The 16,144-nt window shown below is 61.8% G+C and overlaps 2 protein-coding genes across 7 annotated transcripts in view; one reads left to right on the top strand and one right to left on the bottom strand.

Annotated features, from left to right (window-relative positions):
• PIP5K1C (phosphatidylinositol-4-phosphate 5-kinase type 1 gamma) overlaps positions 1–4,689 on the bottom strand; it is a 52,844-nt gene extending 48,155 nt beyond the window's left edge. For 2 of the 5 annotated variants that reach the window (XM_064734408.1, XM_064734412.1), the window contains exon 1: positions 4,304–4,689. In XM_064734408.1, the coding sequence (XP_064590478.1) occupies positions 4,304–4,403 (100 nt within the window). In that variant the 5' untranslated portion in view covers positions 4,404–4,689. The remainder of the gene's footprint in view (positions 1–4,303) is intronic. The other 3 variants (XM_064734413.1, XM_064734409.1, XM_064734411.1) reach the window with 2 other exon arrangements.
• A 339-nt stretch (positions 4,690–5,028) lies between these two features.
• TJP3 (tight junction protein 3) lies at positions 5,029–16,106 on the top strand. 2 transcript variants are annotated; one of them, XM_064734032.1, is made up of 21 exons: positions 5,029–5,829; positions 6,212–6,311; positions 9,027–9,194; positions 9,270–9,394; positions 9,606–9,708; positions 9,886–10,300; positions 10,594–10,697; positions 11,559–11,718; positions 11,803–11,890; positions 12,073–12,137; positions 12,268–12,343; positions 12,443–12,599; positions 12,814–12,922; positions 13,358–13,577; positions 13,879–14,075; positions 14,286–14,381; positions 14,605–14,675; positions 14,777–15,088; positions 15,187–15,414; positions 15,645–15,688; positions 15,796–16,106. In XM_064734032.1, exons 1-21 carry the CDS (start codon positions 5,636–5,638, stop codon positions 15,893–15,895), a joined length of 3,132 nt encoding a protein of 1,043 aa, XP_064590102.1. In that variant the 5' UTR covers positions 5,029–5,635; the 3' UTR covers positions 15,896–16,106. The 2 variants fall into 2 exon arrangements, with proteins under 2 accessions (XP_064590102.1, XP_064590101.1); XM_064734031.1 differs by having other exon boundaries at positions 15,645–16,106.
• Positions 16,107–16,144: the final 38 nt, after the last annotated feature.

The following is a 16,144-nucleotide window of genomic DNA, read 5'->3' as shown; positions in this document are numbered from 1 at the left end:
CAAACATTTCCCTCTCCCACTCTGCTCCTGACATTCCCCAGTGCAGTGCAAAAGGTGCAGTGATTTCTGCTTCTTGAGTCACAAGTCAGTGACCCCCACATAACACCTGCAGCTCCCACATGCACAGATAAACAGATCTCACACCAGTAGGTCCCAGCAACCACATGGTTGTGCATCCATGTCGGGAGTGAGGAACCTGCCAGGCTTCCAGAGATTAATTATGGTACATGGGAATAAGCTTGGCAGCCCAAGAGGATGGATGGGAATAATCAAACACTGACAAAGCTGAAGCAGCAAGTGATGAGAAGAGCTCTCAAGTCTTTATCAGAGCATCACACAGCCATGGCATGACTATTTCTGGAGTCAACTGGTGCTAACTGAAAGATGTGTCCATGAAGGAAGAGAGTGTGGAATTCCTGCTGCTGCCTTTCAGGCTATAACCACCTTATATGGGAACACCATATTTCTTATGATTGTGCATCTGGCAAGAGCCCATAATGGTCATGTCAGTGAATCACTTCACTAATAGTTCCCAAATTATATATACTGTTCATACTGAATCCTCTCAGGTCACTCCCTGGGCAGCTCTTCCAGAGAGGCCCACGTGCCCCCCGAGTGGGACAGGCAGTGGCAGCTCTGCCCAGCAGCGGTGGAATGGGTTACCCACAGGTCAATGCCAGGTGCTTGTTAATGAAAATGAGAATAATCACTCCCCATCCTGTGTGTTCTCAGAAACTCCTTCTGCAGCCTGCCCTGACACCATACAGGCAGGCTCAGCATCCTTAGGGCAGTGCCCACATGTGCCTGCTGTGCACACTGCCCTTCCCAGCTCCCAGGCTCCACATCCCAGCTTCCCTACGTGCTTCCAGCCGATTCATATCTTAAACAACAATTAATTTGCCAGAGCAGCCTGAATTCTATTTTCATTGCCTTCCTCCTTCCCTGCAGCTGAGCTGTGACTTATTGACTGTGAAGTGACTGCAGGGTCTTTAAGAGTTCAAGGCACAGGGTGTTTTTCTGCCTGTTCCTGCCTGGCTGACTCCCTCTGTAATCATCCTCGCTAGCACCATTTCACGCCACAGAGGCATGTGACATCCAACTAAGCTGTGAACCATAATCATGCTGGGGATGATGTTTACATTTGATTTTTCCTCAAGCTGATAAGCTCTCTTCAATTTCCCCTCTCCATCGAGTTGGTATGAATTGAACTGCTTATGCCCCACAGGGTGGAATTCTTCTCTTATCTCTAATCTGCTCACTGAAAAAATTGCTTCCAGCAACCCTTCAAAAGTCACTTCAAAGTTATCACTGCTAAGAGGGAAGAGCTGCAATCCTGTTCCTGGGCTGTCGCAATCAACACTCTGCAGTGTTTTGGAGGCACCACACAGGTGCCACCAGCACACTGCACACCTGGCTCTCCCTGCCTGGGGCTGGCATCTTCACTGTGCTCCTGCAGCCACGGGTACAGCAAGACAGCTGTCCAGCACAACTGTGAATCCTTGTTAAATCATTTCAGTTCCATAAAGATTAGAATCTAACCTTGAAGAACACATAGGAGGCATCTGCTCCAGCTCTGGACCATAAGTGATGGGCAGACTGAAGCCCGTGGAACAGGAGACCTGACCAATGGAAATAAATCCAACTTCAAGTCAACTCTGCTTCCCCACTGAGAATTCCCACTTTAGACAGGAGATGGTGGAGGCCAGTCCTGCTGTCCAACACTTGGATGGTGCCAGTTCCCTTGTAGTAACAGCTCTCCCATAACCCAACCACCCTTGAATAAAAGGTTTCCAGACCCTGTGTCTCCAGACTGCACCTGGCTAGAGGAATGGTGATGCAGCCTTTGCTTACCCAGCCATGCCTGGGATCAGGGCACCCCAGTACTCACCTGTGACCCCACACACCCCCTCTGCTCCTGCCCACAGCTCACCAGAACCCTGGAGCAGCCCTTACACTCCCTGGAGTCCCTCCCCAGGGCATGAGGGTACAGATTCAGGGACAAGGCACAGCAAGCATCTGCATCCATTAGATTTTAAAACTCCCTTCCAACTAGCTGGTCACAAAACTTTTTAAAACTTTGAAGCCAGGGTCTCAGGAATGAACGAGTTGGGCCTGTATGTTCATGAATGAGCCCTGCTGCTGGCAATAAGTGAAATTTTCTCCCTCAAAGCATGAGATTTCCAAAAGCTCCCTTCAGAACACTCTGTACCTTAAGTCAACATACTGCCAAGGCCTCCCCAACTTCCAGCCCTTCTCCAGGCACTTTTACTCCTGTACCAGACTAACTGTAATTTTTCTATAATTACTGAGGGTTTGGGGAAGGTGTTTGCTGGCCTGGCCCAGTCTGGATTAACCCTGCCATGCTGTTCAGGCAGAGCACAGCACCCAGATGCCTCCTCTCCCACCAGGTTTCAGCCATGCTGTGACCCTTCATTGACAGCACGAGGGGAGCAGCACAAAGCACCCATGTAGGTGGGCTACGGGCATTTCAACCCCTCCACACAGCAGCACAGGCACCAGTGCTACGGGGATCTGTCACCCAGTTCAGACCATGGACAAGCCCAGACCCACAGCACAGCCTACCCTGTGTGGGTCCAGCCATGCCCTCCCACAGCCCACCAAAGGCCACCTCCATCCCCCAGGGTTTGCTTTTCTCCAGCAAAATCTCATTTGCTGTTGTGCACGCTGTCCCCAGCCCCCCGGGAGCTCCAGCTGCAAGAGCAGCTGAGGCCAAGTGACACAATTTGGACGCTACCCAAGTGAGGAGTAAGCAACTTGACTTGAGAAATCAAAGCATTGGTGAGATTACTGGCTCTGTTTCATCTTTTTTACTATCACCGTGGAGGTAAGACAGCTTACAGGTTCATAAATTCAGATTTACTTGCTCATGGAAGAAGATAAATACACTCACCCTGCTTAAACCCTTCCTGAGCAACAGTCTCCATAAACACTTTGCCTAGTCCTGAGCAACAACCCCCTATCCTCCCCAAAAACCAGATATATGACAGTGAAATCACAAGGACAAACTGTATTTTAATTGTTCATTGGTGTCCCTCCCCACGCAGAAGGATGGAACAAGATGGGCTTTAAGGTCCCTTCCAGACCAAACTGTTCTGCGAGTGAGCAGCAAGAGCTTCTCTCTCCCTCCTTTGGCATCACCTGCCCCCCCTGCCCGTGCAGAAGAACACTCCCAAAAAGGTGTCCAAGGCTGTGTGGGAGCACAGCAAGCAGCCTTGGGAAGGCAGGCTGCAGGCTGCCAGCCCCTGCATGTCTCTGCAGCACCGAGGAACCACAGCAGGACGGCTGGGGCAGCTTCCCCCAGCCCAGAGCTCGGCACCTTACCCAAATACACACTACAGCCACAGCCCCAGCAGGGCAGATGGCATCTGCCAAACGAGCACGGCTTCCACTGTAATTAGCTGCTCTCAGAAGATCTAATGATGCTCATTTAAAGGCCTGACGCCACGGAGATCGCTGCCATCCCACAGCCAAGCCCTCTGAGCAGCCCGGACTCCGGCAGGTGCCGGGAGCTCCGCGTCGGGCCTGCGCAGGAGCGTGTCAGCAGCAGGGCTGAGCATCACGAGCGCGGCTCAGGCAGCAATCCTGAGGCTGTTAATGAACTAGAAATAATTAGGCAGCGGTGGAGGCGGGGGCAGGTGCACAGGCGCAGCCCCATGGATCCATCCTGCCACTCAGGAACCCCAAACCTTCTGCTAACGCCGCTGCCGGGCTCGGCTCGCTCTGAGCCCTCACAAACCCGGCGGGAGGGACCCCGGCCGGCGGCAAAGCCCCCCCGCCCGCGCTGCCAGGGTCTGCCTGTCCCCCCCCGACCCTGTGATCTCCGGGGGGCGACCCCCGAGCGGGGACGGGACAGGACGGCCCCAACACGGCCCTGCAGGCCCAGCCGGGGCCGGTTCCGGGAGCAGTGCCGGAGGTGGGCGGCCTGTGCCTCGCGCGGTGGTCCGGGCGCCGCCGCTGCCCCTCGCAGCCCCTCACGTGCCGAGGACAGAGCGGGGGGAGCCCGGTGTCCCTGCCGGGGCGGAACCACCCCGGGGCCGGAGGAGGGGGGGGGGAGGGAAGCAGCAGTTGGACGGGACCACGCGGTGTCTGGGGGGGGAGGGGGGGGCGCACTCCGGGGAGGGGGGGCGGGCTGGACCGAACCACTCCGAGCACCCCGCGGGGGGGCCCGGCCGGGGGTACGGCTGGGCTGAACCACTGCGAGCCGGCGGGACTCGGGGACACGCCGGAGCCCGGCCGGGTGGGGGACAACCAGGGGCGGCCCCCAGTGCTCGCGGCGCGTTACCTCCTGACGCGTCCGGTCCCCCTACGCCGGCCTCCGGAGTGATGGCACCGGCACTCGCCGCGGCCGAGCCCTCCGCCTCCTCAGGCACCTCCAGCTCCATGGCGGCCGCGGGCAGGCGCAGCCCCGGGGCAAGACAGGCCCCGGACAGGCCAGCGCCCGCCGCCGCGCTCCTCCCGGGTACCGGCCGCGGCGCGGGGGACCCTGGGAGCGCCGCGGACCATAGAACGCGGGTGGCGCCGCGGCCGGACACGCCCCGAACAGCGCCGGAAGCACAGCGGGGCTTTTCCGCCGGAGTTAATTGCGATGCGGCGGAGAGCTGTCGCGATAACCAGCGGGCTGTGGGATTCGACGGGGGAGGGGAGGGACAAGAGAAGCCACAGCAACTCCCGCCGATCCCTCACGGTGCGGCAGCCGCGACACCTCCGATGGAGGGGGAAACACCACAGGGTCGGGGGGCGGGGCCTGCGGTCGCCATGGCACCAGGGCGGGGCCCCGCGGGGGGCGGGGCCTGCCCGCCAGTTGCTATGGCAGCGGAGGCGGGGCTCCCGGGGGCGGGTAGTCTGCCGGTCGCCATGGCAGCGGGGGCGTGGCCTGTGGGTGCCCATGGCAACGGGGGCGTAGCCTGTGGGTGCCCATGGCAACGGGGGCGTAGCCTGTGGGTGCCTATAGCAGCGGGGGCGTGGCCTGCGGGTGCCCATGGCAGCGGGGGCGTGGCGCAGGCGGAGGGGCGGGGTCCGGCGGGGGCGTGTCCCGCCCTGCGCGGCAGAGCCCGTGCCCCCCGTCCCGTCGCGGTTCGGGTTCCACCGCGCTGCCCCGGCCGGACCGGGGCCCTCCGCGAGCCTTCCCGGTGCCGGGTGGTGCCTACCCGCCCCTCGCTCCGCCCCCAATCGTCTCCGAGAGCTCCCGGTAGCCGGACAATCCCGGGCTGGACCGGGCCTGCCATGCACCGACACCCGGACACGCTCACTCCTCCCTGCGCGGCCCCGGCGCCGTTCAGCGCCGCCGATTCCCAGCCCAAGCCGGGGCCCGGCTCCTCCTGGCCCCGCGGCACCATCTAGTGGCGCCGCCCGGCCCGGGTCAGCCGAGGGGCGCGAGTCAGCCCGGGCCGGCCCCGCCGGTTCTCGGAGCCCCGGGGCCACGCGTGCCCCGCATGGGTTGCCGCTGCCAGGAGGCAACGCCGGGGCCACCGGCACTAATGAGGCTGCTCGGCGGCGCCGGGCCCTGCCAGAGGGGCTCCCGGCTGTGGCTGGTCCTAGGGAGCGGCGGGAGCCGCTGCAGGCTCCCCGCGGGAGCAGCCGGTCCCGAGCAGCGAGCGGAGGGGCAGGCGGCGGCATGGCTCCGGCTCCGGGCTGGCGGCTGCGGGCCGGGGGCTTCCGCAGAAACTGGTCTCCCCACGCCGCTCCGGCGCTGGGCTGGGAGCGGTACCGGCCCCGGCGGGAGGCGGAGAAGCGCGGCGTGGACCTGATCGCTGTCAGCGCCGGAAAGCGGCCCCGCGGAACCAGGGATGGCGGGGACCTGGTCCTCAGGTGCGGACAGGGGCAAGGGAAGGGGAGGAGAGGGGGCAGCAGCCATCACCAGCTTCCCCCATACCTCCCGGGACAGGGATCTCAAGGCTGGCCTCCGTGTCTGTCCCCTCTTGGGACGATGGGTAACGCTGGGAGGGTTTGGGAGTCTGGGGCAGAGTCCCACCGCTTCCCTGGACAGGACGAGGACTGGGGCAGAGGAGCCCCTGTCTGCAGGCACCGCCAGCATCCTGCGAGCCTGTCCCGGTGCAGCGCTGGGACGGTGATGAGTGCAGGTGGCTGAGCCGCCATCGCGGTGGAGAACAGCAGGGACAGCCCTCCGGGAGAGCTACTGTGCCCGGGGAGCTGCCCCCGGAACCCCCTTCCTGCTCCTTCCCTGCTGCAGGCAGAGTCCGGGCCACAAAGGGTTACGCAAGGCACCCTGGAGTGACACCACTGCCACCAGCCCGGGCGCTCCGCTCCTTCCTGGTCGGATCCCAGGCTCGGTGAGTGCCTCCTTCTGTCCCCCGGGACCTGTCAGCCCTCCTTTCTGGCTTTCAGCTATGCTTTCACCTGGGGAACTGGCCGTGCTTTGTCCCTCCCTGGCTGGCTGCAGGACGCAGTGACCCTCGTGGAGCTGTGCCCCACAGCACGGAGACACCCCGAGGGTCGGAGCTCCCCGCCCCAGGGCTGCAGGACCTGCCGCTCTGCTGCCGGCTTACCTTCGGTCCGGGGCAGCCCTTCCAGAGACCTTTCCCAGGGCAGGGGGTCGGGATCAGCGCTTTGGGTGGGCTTGGGACAGCACAGCCCCTGGGGGATCCGGACCTCGGTGCTGCATGGCCAGGACCTGACAAGGGACGAGGGGTTTTGCAGCACTGGCTGAGAGCAGGTGCCTCGCTGGTCCCAGGAAGGCTTTGAGGTTCCCAGGATGAGGAGCTCTGTCAGGGGAGGGGGTTAGGAAACATTTTGGGTGGTGGGGCTGGCTGTGTGCACGGCTGGGGCGGGCTGCGTGTGTCACTTTCCGATAAAGGACCCCCGACTCGTGGCTGTCCCCATGGCGGGCGGTGTCACCTGGGGCCTGACACAGCCCCGAACCGGGCACCTGGCCGTGGGCTGAGCTGCCCCAGCACAGCTTGGCTTTGTTTGGTGCCACGGTCCGTGTGTGGGGCGGTGTGGGGCTGCCGGTGTCCGGTGCTGGGTGTGTCGCGGTCAGCTCTGCCCAGATACTGCCTCTCCCTGCGGGGCCATTCCAGCTGCGCGCTGGTTTCTGTCGCAAACCGGCTCAGCCGGCTCCTCCTGCTGCCAGCCTCGGCCTTGGGCAGGTGCAGGCCCCGCGCCAGGTCTTGGGGGGAGACTGGGGACAGGGACAGGGCTTGGTGGCACCGTAGGCACGATGCCCGTGCCGCTGGAGCTGCTGCCATCCCCTTGCTGCTCCAGGCACTGCCTGGAGAGCAACGGGCACCAGGGTGGTGGGACAGTAGTGGGAGCCAGGTGGGGACAGTGAGGGGCTGTATTGGGTGGCTCTAGCTCAGCAGATGTCACCACTCTAGGGAGAGGGTTGATCTGGCTGCTCCAGGTTGGTCTCTCTTGGCCCTATATTTCCCACCGTGTGACCTGTAGGTGTCCAGGGAGCACAAACAGCACTGGTGACACAGCTGAAACCACCCCAGTGCCACTCTGGGAGTTCCTGCTCATTATCAGCTTTCCCAGTGCCAGGACAGCGGGTGCTGCCACCCTGGGGTCCTGCCCAGCCCCAGCTGCCCCCGGTCCCGCGTGTCCCTGGGTGGCAGGGTGGCGCTCGGGCTGGTTTCGGCAGCTGGTGACGCACAGGGGACTCTGCCCTCCCCGCCCGTGGCTGCAGCATTCACCTGCCTGTCGGGTGAATGATTACCCCAGGCCTCCCCCAGCCCTCCCTGCGCTGCACTGGGCTGGGGCTCGTTTCAGGCTGGTCTCATCTGGGGGGCTGCCCATGGGATGTCCTGGTGCCAGGCTGTGCTGCCCACTGCCACACCCCTGCTGTGGCACCACCCTGGCATTGCCCACGAGGTGTCTCTGTCCCACCAAAGCTGCCCCGTGGCCAATTCCCAAAGGGCTTGTGGAGGTTTTGAGCTCCCTGTGGCACCAATGTGGGCATCCCTGGCAGGGCTGAGGTGTGCTGGGGGCTGTTGGGAATGAGCACAGGCACTCCAGAGCCCTCAGACACCACAGCTGTGTGGTGCCATGGGAACTGAGGGTGTGCAGTTTGGAGAAGGGTGCTCAGGGGACCTCACTGCTCTCCCAAAAGGAGATTGTAGTGAGGTGGGCATCAGCCTCTTCTGCCAAGTGTCAGGACCAGAGGAAATGGCCTCAAACTGCACCGATGGAGGTTCAGATTAGATACTAGACAATTTTTTTTTCACTGAAAGAGTGGTCAGGCAATGGAATAAGTTGTCCAGAGAGGTGCTGGTGTCATCATCTCTGGAAGCATTCAGGAGGCATCTGGATGGGGCACTTGGGGACATGGTTTAGGGGAGATTATGGTGGTGTGGAGTGACAGCTGGATTTGATGATCTTGAAGGCCTCTTCCTACTTCATGATTCTGTGAGGCCCTGAACAGGCCTGTCCCTGTCCCACCCCACGGGAGCTGGTGGGAGGCTCTGGTCGTGCTGTCTCCCACCATGTCTCTCTGGGTTCATGCTGACATTACCTACAGGGAACCAGAAGCTGGTGGAGATCCCTGGGCCCATCCCAGAAGTTTCAGCCTCAAAGGGACATTATTCTGTCAGTCAGGCTTGTTTGCCTCAGGTGGAAAACATTGGATTTGGGGAAAACCCAGAGAAATGAAATGGTGAAACTGGGGCAGTGGTGCTGCCAAACCAGCTGGCAGAGCTGCCGAAGCCCAGAGTGGGTGGACAGGCACTAAAAAACACCACCCAGAGCAGCACCCCAAGGCCTGGCAGCTCCAGGAGGACAGAGGATGGCATGGACAGGGTCCCAGCCATGGAGATGAGTCCTGTGCTTGCCCTGTGTAAAACCCCCTTTGCATGGACCCGTGTCTGAGGGGATGGAGATGGATCCCCAGGGGTGACGTCGTGGTGCACAGGCAGCTCTGGGTTCAGCAGGGTTAGCTGGGCTGTGCCACAGCTGCCAGTCCCTGTGTCCTGGCACCCTGGAGCTCTGTCCCCTGCAGCCTCACAGTCCCTGTGCTCATGGCTCAGCTTTGCTGCTGCTCTGTGTTGCAGCCGGATGTTGGGTTGAGGAAGGGGCCGGCGGCTGCGAAGAGGAGCCGGAGCCACTCAGAGCCCCCCGGCCGTGCGGCTGCCACCGAGCCCCTGCCCAGCCTGAGCTGGTGGGTGCCCAGCATGGAGGAGATGGTGATCTGGGAGCAGCACACGGTGACACTGAGCAAGGTCAGTCTCTCTCCTGTGGGAGGGATGGGGTCTGTGGGGTCAACTCTGCCTGACCCTTCTGCCCACCCCCACCAGGACCCTCACCGGGGCTTTGGATTTGCTGTCTCCGGAGGCCGTGACCGTCCCAACAGGACAACCGGGGACACAGCGGTGTTTGTTTCAGATGTGGTGTCTGGGGGACCAGCAATGGGTCAGCTCCAGTGAGTGCACAGGGACATGGGGCCAGAGGGGGGGGGTCACTGCCAGCAAGGGTGGGAGGGATGGAGAATCGCTCCTGCTGGGACAGGGCCAGCACCACTGTTGCCCTGCCTGGCTGGAATGGGAACCCTTGGGGTACGCTCACCACCCCACCAGCTCCCTGGGCTGGGAGCTGTGCCTGGGACAGCATCTCAGCTGCATTTTCCCTCCCAGGAAGAAGGATCACATCGTGATGGTGAATGGCATTTCCATGGAGAACGTCCCGTCCTCTGTTGCCATCCAGACACTTAAAACCTGTGGCAAGATCGCCAACATTGTGAGTGTGCTCTGTGGTGGGATGGGGGCTGGCATCACGCTCATGCTGGTGCCTGTCCCCATCCCAGATCCCCTGTCCACATATGCCCGAGGTCTGGGGCTTGGGAATTGCTGCAGGGACATCTCCTGGCAGACACAGCTGTACCATCATCCTCCTCTGCTCACTGTGCACCTGCAGACACTGAAAAGGCCGAAGAAGATTCAGCTCCCCGTGAGCAAGAGCAGCCCTGGGTCCCCTGCCGTGGCCCGGCACTACGACTCAGACGAGGAGTACCGGCTGCAGCGCTCCCGGGATGACCTGGACCACAGCCAGGGCTACGACGGGGACTCGTCCAGCGAGAGGAGCTCTGGTCACCCGCACGACGAGCGCAGGCAGCACCGGCTGGTGGCACGGAGCCGCAGGCGGAGCCAGGACAGCAGCCACCGCCTGCACAGCAGCTCAGATCGGAGAGGCCAGGGCAGACACTGCTCCTTTGGCCAGGACGGGGACACCAACGGGCTGGCCCTGGTGTCGGGTTTCAAGCGGCTGCCGTGCCAGGACGTGCCAATGAAGCCCATCACCTCGGTCCTGGTGAAGCAGAAGCAGAATGAGGGTGAGGCCCTCCTGCTCCTGCTGCCTCTGGCTCTTGTTGCCTGATTTCCGGCCATGCCTTCCCCCAGGGAGGGGATGAAGGCTGGGTGGGTGCCAGGGCCTGGCTGCAGCAAGGGGACAGTGCATGCCATGCTGGGTGCACTAAACCTCCTCCCCTCAGCTGGGGGCTACAGAGCTCAGCTTTGGCTTGCCAGTACCCCAAGGGGAGCTGGGGCTTGTGGGGGTGGTGCTGAGCAGGGACCTGGAGGGGATCTTGCATCTGCCTGACTACCATCATGGCTCTCTCTGCTGCAGAGTATGGCCTGAAGCTGGGGAGTCAGCTTTTCATCAAGCACATCGTGGAGAGCGGGCTGGCGGCCAAGGGCAACTCCTTGCAGGAGGGAGACCTCATCCTGAAGGTATGGGGGCCCCAGGGTGCAGGGCACTCACTGGGAGTCTCATCTGTCCCTCTTTGGAGGGGTCGTCCCTGGCTGGTGTCACTGCCAGGGCCCAGCCACGGCCATGCTGGAGGCAGTTCTGCCTGTGCCACCCTGGCTGTCCCAGGGAGCAGCTCCCTGCTGCCAGGGCTGGTGGCATGTCCTGCTGGCACACTGGGGTCATGTCCACCCCACTGTCCCCACGGGGTGTGGTCCCCCACTGTGTGTCCATGTCCCCACTGGATGACAGTCACAGGTGTTTGTCAGATAAAACAATGCTTAAAGTATTTGGGGAGGAGGAAATAGAAGGGAGGGAGGGAGACCCTTTGTTTGCACAGCCAGTCCAGGCAGACCCGTGGCTGCTGGGACCTGGTGCTAAAGTGACTCTGGGGTAAACAGAAGGGATTGCATCCCACAGTCTGTTGGGAAAAGCAGCTACTGCTCAGGGAGATCTCAGCCCCAGAGCCTGCTTGGGGCCTGACTCCCTGCATCAGGCCTGGGCATGGAAGGACAGTGCTGGGCCCAGGGCAAAGGAAAACTGAGGTTCAGGTGTCTGAGGGGTCCTGCAATCCTGCCTGCGGGCATAGCCCCAGGCAGGTGGAAGTGGGTGTTAACAAAGCATGCTAATGGTTTAATGGTTTCCTCTGTACAAAGTGAGGTCACACTGGGAAGCAGCCAGGAACAGGGACAGAACAGGTGAAGCTGCAGGAGCTGGGGCTGGCCTGGAGGAGCTGGGAAGGGAGCAGGAAGATGGCAATCAGAGTATCCCATCCCCGTGGGGTGTTCCTGGGGGTGACTTTCCCAGGAGCAGGTGCCCTGAGGCCTCCCACTCTGCCCCTCCAGATCAATGGGGTAGCCAGCCAGGACATGTCCTTGGCTGAAACCCAGCAGCTCATTGAGCAGACAGAGGGGATCCTGACCCTGCTCATCCTCCGTGACCACCGGCAGTTCCTGGTCAACATCCCCGACGTTGACAGCCAGAGTGACAGCTCCCAGATGGACGGTGAGGGGACGGTGCTGGGGCCAGGGTCAGTCACACAGCACGGGGGCTGCATGGCCACTGATATCTCCCTTCCTGTGCCCGCAGATATCTCAGACATCGACTCTGAGCTGTCCCATCCACCATCTCCAGAGGCCTCCCCACGATCTCCAGCTGCTGCCAGGACAAAATCATCGTAAGGCCCACACTGTCCCCATGAGCCCCTCTGTCCCCTGGCAGATCCTTCTGTGTTCTCCACCTGTCTGGGGATGCTGGTTCTCCATTCCTAAGCCAGTATCCCTGAAGGTGGTACTGCCATGCCCAGCTTGCTCTGCTCTCTCCACTGCCCTGCCTAAATCCTGCTCAACCTTGTTCCAGGGAGAGGGGACGATCGAGCAGGGAGCCTGTGGCCAAGGTGGCTGTAGCTGATGCTCAGGGCCCAGGTGAGTGGGCACTGGGGGGGCTCCAGGCTTCTGTGCATTTCCACTGCCCAAAGCCCCATGGAGCTATGCCAGGGCTCCCTGTGCCTCGGCACAGCCACTGCTGCTCCTAGACCAGCTCTCCTTCCTGCAGACCTTCTGGAAGCCATGGAGCAGGATGGGCACAGCCCCCTCACCAGCCTCACTGCCCGAGCTGCCCACAAGGATGGGTATGTCTGCAAGAGGCAGGGGAATGGCTGGGGCACATGATGAGCTGCTGTCCTGTCCTTGCATGTCACCACGGGGCTGACTGTCCTTCCCTGTGGCAGGTACAGCACCAACGCCAGGGTTGTGCAGTTTGTGAAGGCCAAGAGTGTGGGGCTGCGGCTGACAGGTGGCAATGATGTGGGAATCTTCGTGTCCAGCGTGCAGGAAGGGAGCCTGGCTGACATCCAGGGGGTTCAGGAAGGTGACCAGATCCTCCAGGTACCCGAGGCTGAAAATGCTCCATATGCTGCTGCATCTGGACTGGCCCCAGCACTTTTGGGTGCAATATCTCCCCAGGGTATCACCTCCAGGGTGACAAGGATCACTTCCCTCTCCCACTCTGTCCTGGGCACTGCTGTTCCTGGGTCCTCTGCTGCTGCCCATGCCCTCTGTCCTGCTGGCAGGACCATGTCCAAGTGTTTTTCTGTGGCAGGTGAATGACACCAGTTTCCAGAACGTGACCCGTGAGGAGGCTGTGGAATATCTCATGGCCCTGCCCCCAGGCGAGGAGGTCACGCTGTGGATCCAGAGCAAGCAGGACAGTGAGTGGTGACCAGGCTCATCCTGGGCTCGGGCCTCTCCATCCTCTGTCTATTCTGGGCAAGCATCAGACCTGCTGGACTTGCCATGGCCCTTCCTGTCCCTTCAGGGTGGTCCTTCTTCCCCTCCTCCTCCTCCAGAGTGCTGATGGGAGGGGACCAGACCATCCCAGCTCTGTGCCTTGGCTTCCTGGAGCACAGGGGCTTTCTGGGACCATGGCTCAGCCTGGAGAGGCCAGCATGTGCTGGCGAGTCAGATCCTACTGTCCCCAGCATGCCTGAGAGTGCCATGGGAGGAAAAAGCATCCCCAATACCCTCCTTAGCAGCAAGGGCTCCTGTGGAGCCTCCCAGCCAGCCTAGTGCCTTCCCAAACCTCTCCAGCATCTTCTTCCTCAACCATCTCCTCCCCTGATGGTCCCTCTTGCCCTGGGCTTCAGTTTACAGGAAGATGGTCTCGTCCAACGTGGGTGACTCGTTCTACATCCGGACACACTTTGACTTTGAGAAGGACACGCCGTCAGGGCTCAGCTTTGTCCGTGGGGACGTGTTCCACGTGCTGGACACCATGTACCGGGGCAAGCTGGGCAGCTGGCTGGCTGTGCGCATGGGCAGGGACCTGCAGGAGCAGGAGAAGGGCATCATCCCCAACCGGAGCAGGTAGGGATGGAGCCACGAACAGCCCCTGGACAAGCAAAGCCAGAGAAGGCTCCCAAGTGAGCCGGGACAGGGATGGTGGGCTCAGTGAGAGGCAGGGCTGGTGGGACAGTGGTGGGAAGCGGGAGCTGGTGAAATCCCTGCTCAGAGTGGTGAGGCAGCTGACTGTCAAGTTGTCCAAAGTCCCAGAGAGAGAAGTCTAGCATGGCCTCACCTGGCTGTGCCACCGAGCAAGGGTGCCAGCTTCTCCTGAGCTGCTCCTCAAACCCAGAGGCTGCAGGTCCTGAGCCCTCTCCTCTCCCAGGGCAGAGCAGATTGCCAGCCTGGAGTCGGTGCTGAAAGCCACGTCTGGAGCCAACCCCTCCGGGGCAAGGGCTGAGTTCTGGAAGCTGCGGGGCTTGCGGGGAGCCAAGAAGATGCTGCGCAAGAGCCGGGAGGACCTGTCTGCCCTCACAAAGCAGGGGCGCTACCCACCCTATGAGAGGGTGGTCCTCAAGGAAGGTGGGCACCAGGGCAGCCTGACCTGCCTTGGGGACACGGCTCCTGGGGCTGCCCTGCTGTGGCTGCTGATGGGCCCTCCTGTCCTGGGAGGAGCAGGGCGAGGTGCAGGCCTGTGGGCACCACGAGGAGCGGGGCTGGGTGCTTGAGTGCTTGAGTGCTGGGAGCTCTGCCCTTGCCCCAGCACCCCTGAGCACCTGTGTCCTCCCACAGCCAGCTTCAAGCGACCCGTGGTGATCCTGGGCCCCATCGCAGACATCGCTGTGCAGAAGCTGAGCAGGGAGCTGCCCGACCTGTTTGAAATTGCCCGTAAGTGCCCCCAGGCTGGGGAGAAAATGACACCCAGCAGCCAGACCCTGTGAGAGCTCCTTACCTTGGCTCCCTCCCTATGACACCCCAACACCTTCCTGGCCTAATTCACCCTTTCCCGTCCTCTCCCTGAGGAACACAGCCCCAGGCTGGGCATGGCCATGCCCAGCCCGGGGCTGTGGGAGGTGCAGCCCCTCTCATGCCCCATCTCTGTGTCCTGCAGCGAGCGTGCCCCGAGATGGGGCATCGTCCAAGGTCATCAAGCTGGACTCGGTGCGGCAGATCGCAGAAAAGGTGAGACCGTTCCCACGTCCTTGGAGCCAGCTGGGGCCTGTGGCAAACCCATGGCCCTCATCCCTGCTCCCAGCAGGGCTGATGGCTGTGCCCTGCCCCAGAATAAGCACGCCCTGCTGGACATCACACCCTCGGCTGTAGAGCGCCTCAATTACGTGCAGTACTACCCCGTGGTGGTGTTCTGCGAGCCCGAGAGCCGCCAGGGCATCAAGGCCATGCGGCAGTGGCTGGCACCCGACTCCAGGAAGAGCTCCCGGCGCCTCTATGCCCAGGCCAACAAGATGAAGAAGTACTGCAGCCACCTCTTCACGGCCACCATCAGCCTCAGTGGCAGCGGCAATGCATGGTACGAGCAGATCCAGGACATCGTAAGGACACAGCAAAGCCAGCCAGTCTGGACAACAGCAGAGCAGGTACAGGGCATGGGCTCTCTGGCAAGGCTGGGCCTCCGAGGGCTGCACATGGCCCCCCAAAGCTGAGGTCCCATGTCTCTGTTATCCCCACCCCTCAGGCAGATGTGGCCACCGAGGACAGTCTGGACCTGCTGAACCCACCAAGCAGAGTGCCCTCAGGCTACCTGACGTGTGACAGCCGAGCCAACAGCGACTACGATGACACCACGGATGGGGAGGCGGGCGCCTACACAGACGGCGAGGCAGAGGAGGCCTACGACCAGCCTGGGCTGGCCCGTTCCTCTGAGCCAGCACAGCTGGCCCCGAGCCACAGCCAGAGTGAGCAGGTGGGTTGTCCTGGACTGGTACAAGAGCCTGGTGGGGCAGAGGAGGGTGGCACATTGCCCAGCTCTGGAGCATGACTCCCATTCTTATGGCACAGGCAGGGTGTCACCTCTGGCTGCTGCAGGGTCCAGCTGTGTGTCTGTGCCCAGCTCTGGGTGGCCAGGGGCAAAAGCCCCAGGCTGGGGCACAGCCCCTGTCCTGCCCCTGACCTCTCCCACCTCTTCTTCCCCAGGTGCCCAAACGGCCACGGCAGGGCAGGAGCTATGACAGCATCAGGTACCCTGTGCCCCGGGGTGGGGATAGCAGCTGCCCAGGGCTGGGGACAGTCCCAGCAGGGCCCTGTCCCTGTCACACAGAGCCATCAGCACCCTTCTGTTCCCCAGGGAATACGAGCACGAGGCGGTGAGGAGGAGGTTCACACGGGCCAGGGATGACTCAGACCAGGATGAAGGCTACGAGTGGGGCCCAGCCACAGATGTGTAGTGGCACAGCTGGCCTGTCCCTCCAGGCCAGCCCTCCTGCAGCCCTGCACAGCTGGGTGCAGCTGAGAGCTCAGGTGGTGCCCCAGTGGCCAGGCTGGGCTGGGCCCAATCCTGCTATACCCTGCATCACCAAGTGCCTGCACTACCACGTGCCTCCTTCCCTTTTGGCCACAGCCACTGCTACTGGAATAAAAGGGATGTTTGGATGAGGATGGGCTGGTTTTGGGAGTGCTGGGTGGCAGCATTCAGG

This window comes from Zonotrichia leucophrys, chromosome 28 (assembly GCF_028769735.1).
Source record: "Zonotrichia leucophrys gambelii isolate GWCS_2022_RI chromosome 28, RI_Zleu_2.0, whole genome shotgun sequence".
Taxonomy (NCBI): domain Eukaryota; kingdom Metazoa; phylum Chordata; class Aves; order Passeriformes; family Passerellidae; genus Zonotrichia; species Zonotrichia leucophrys.
The sequence above is the reverse complement of the archived record's forward strand: the minus strand, read 5'-3'. Positions and strand labels throughout refer to the sequence as shown.

Coding starts and splice junctions, on each gene's coding strand:
- TJP3 (XM_064734031.1), top strand. CDS start 5,636: ATGGCTCCGGCTCCGGGCTGGCGGCTGCGGGCCGGGGGCTTCCGCAGA. Junction 5,830..6,211: donor GGCGGGGACCTGGTCCTCAG/GTGCGGACAGGG, acceptor TCCCTGCTGCAG/GCAGAGTCCGGGCCACAAAG. Junction 14,676..14,776: donor TGCGGCAGATCGCAGAAAAG/GTGAGACCGTTC, acceptor GCCCTGCCCCAG/AATAAGCACGCCCTGCTGGA.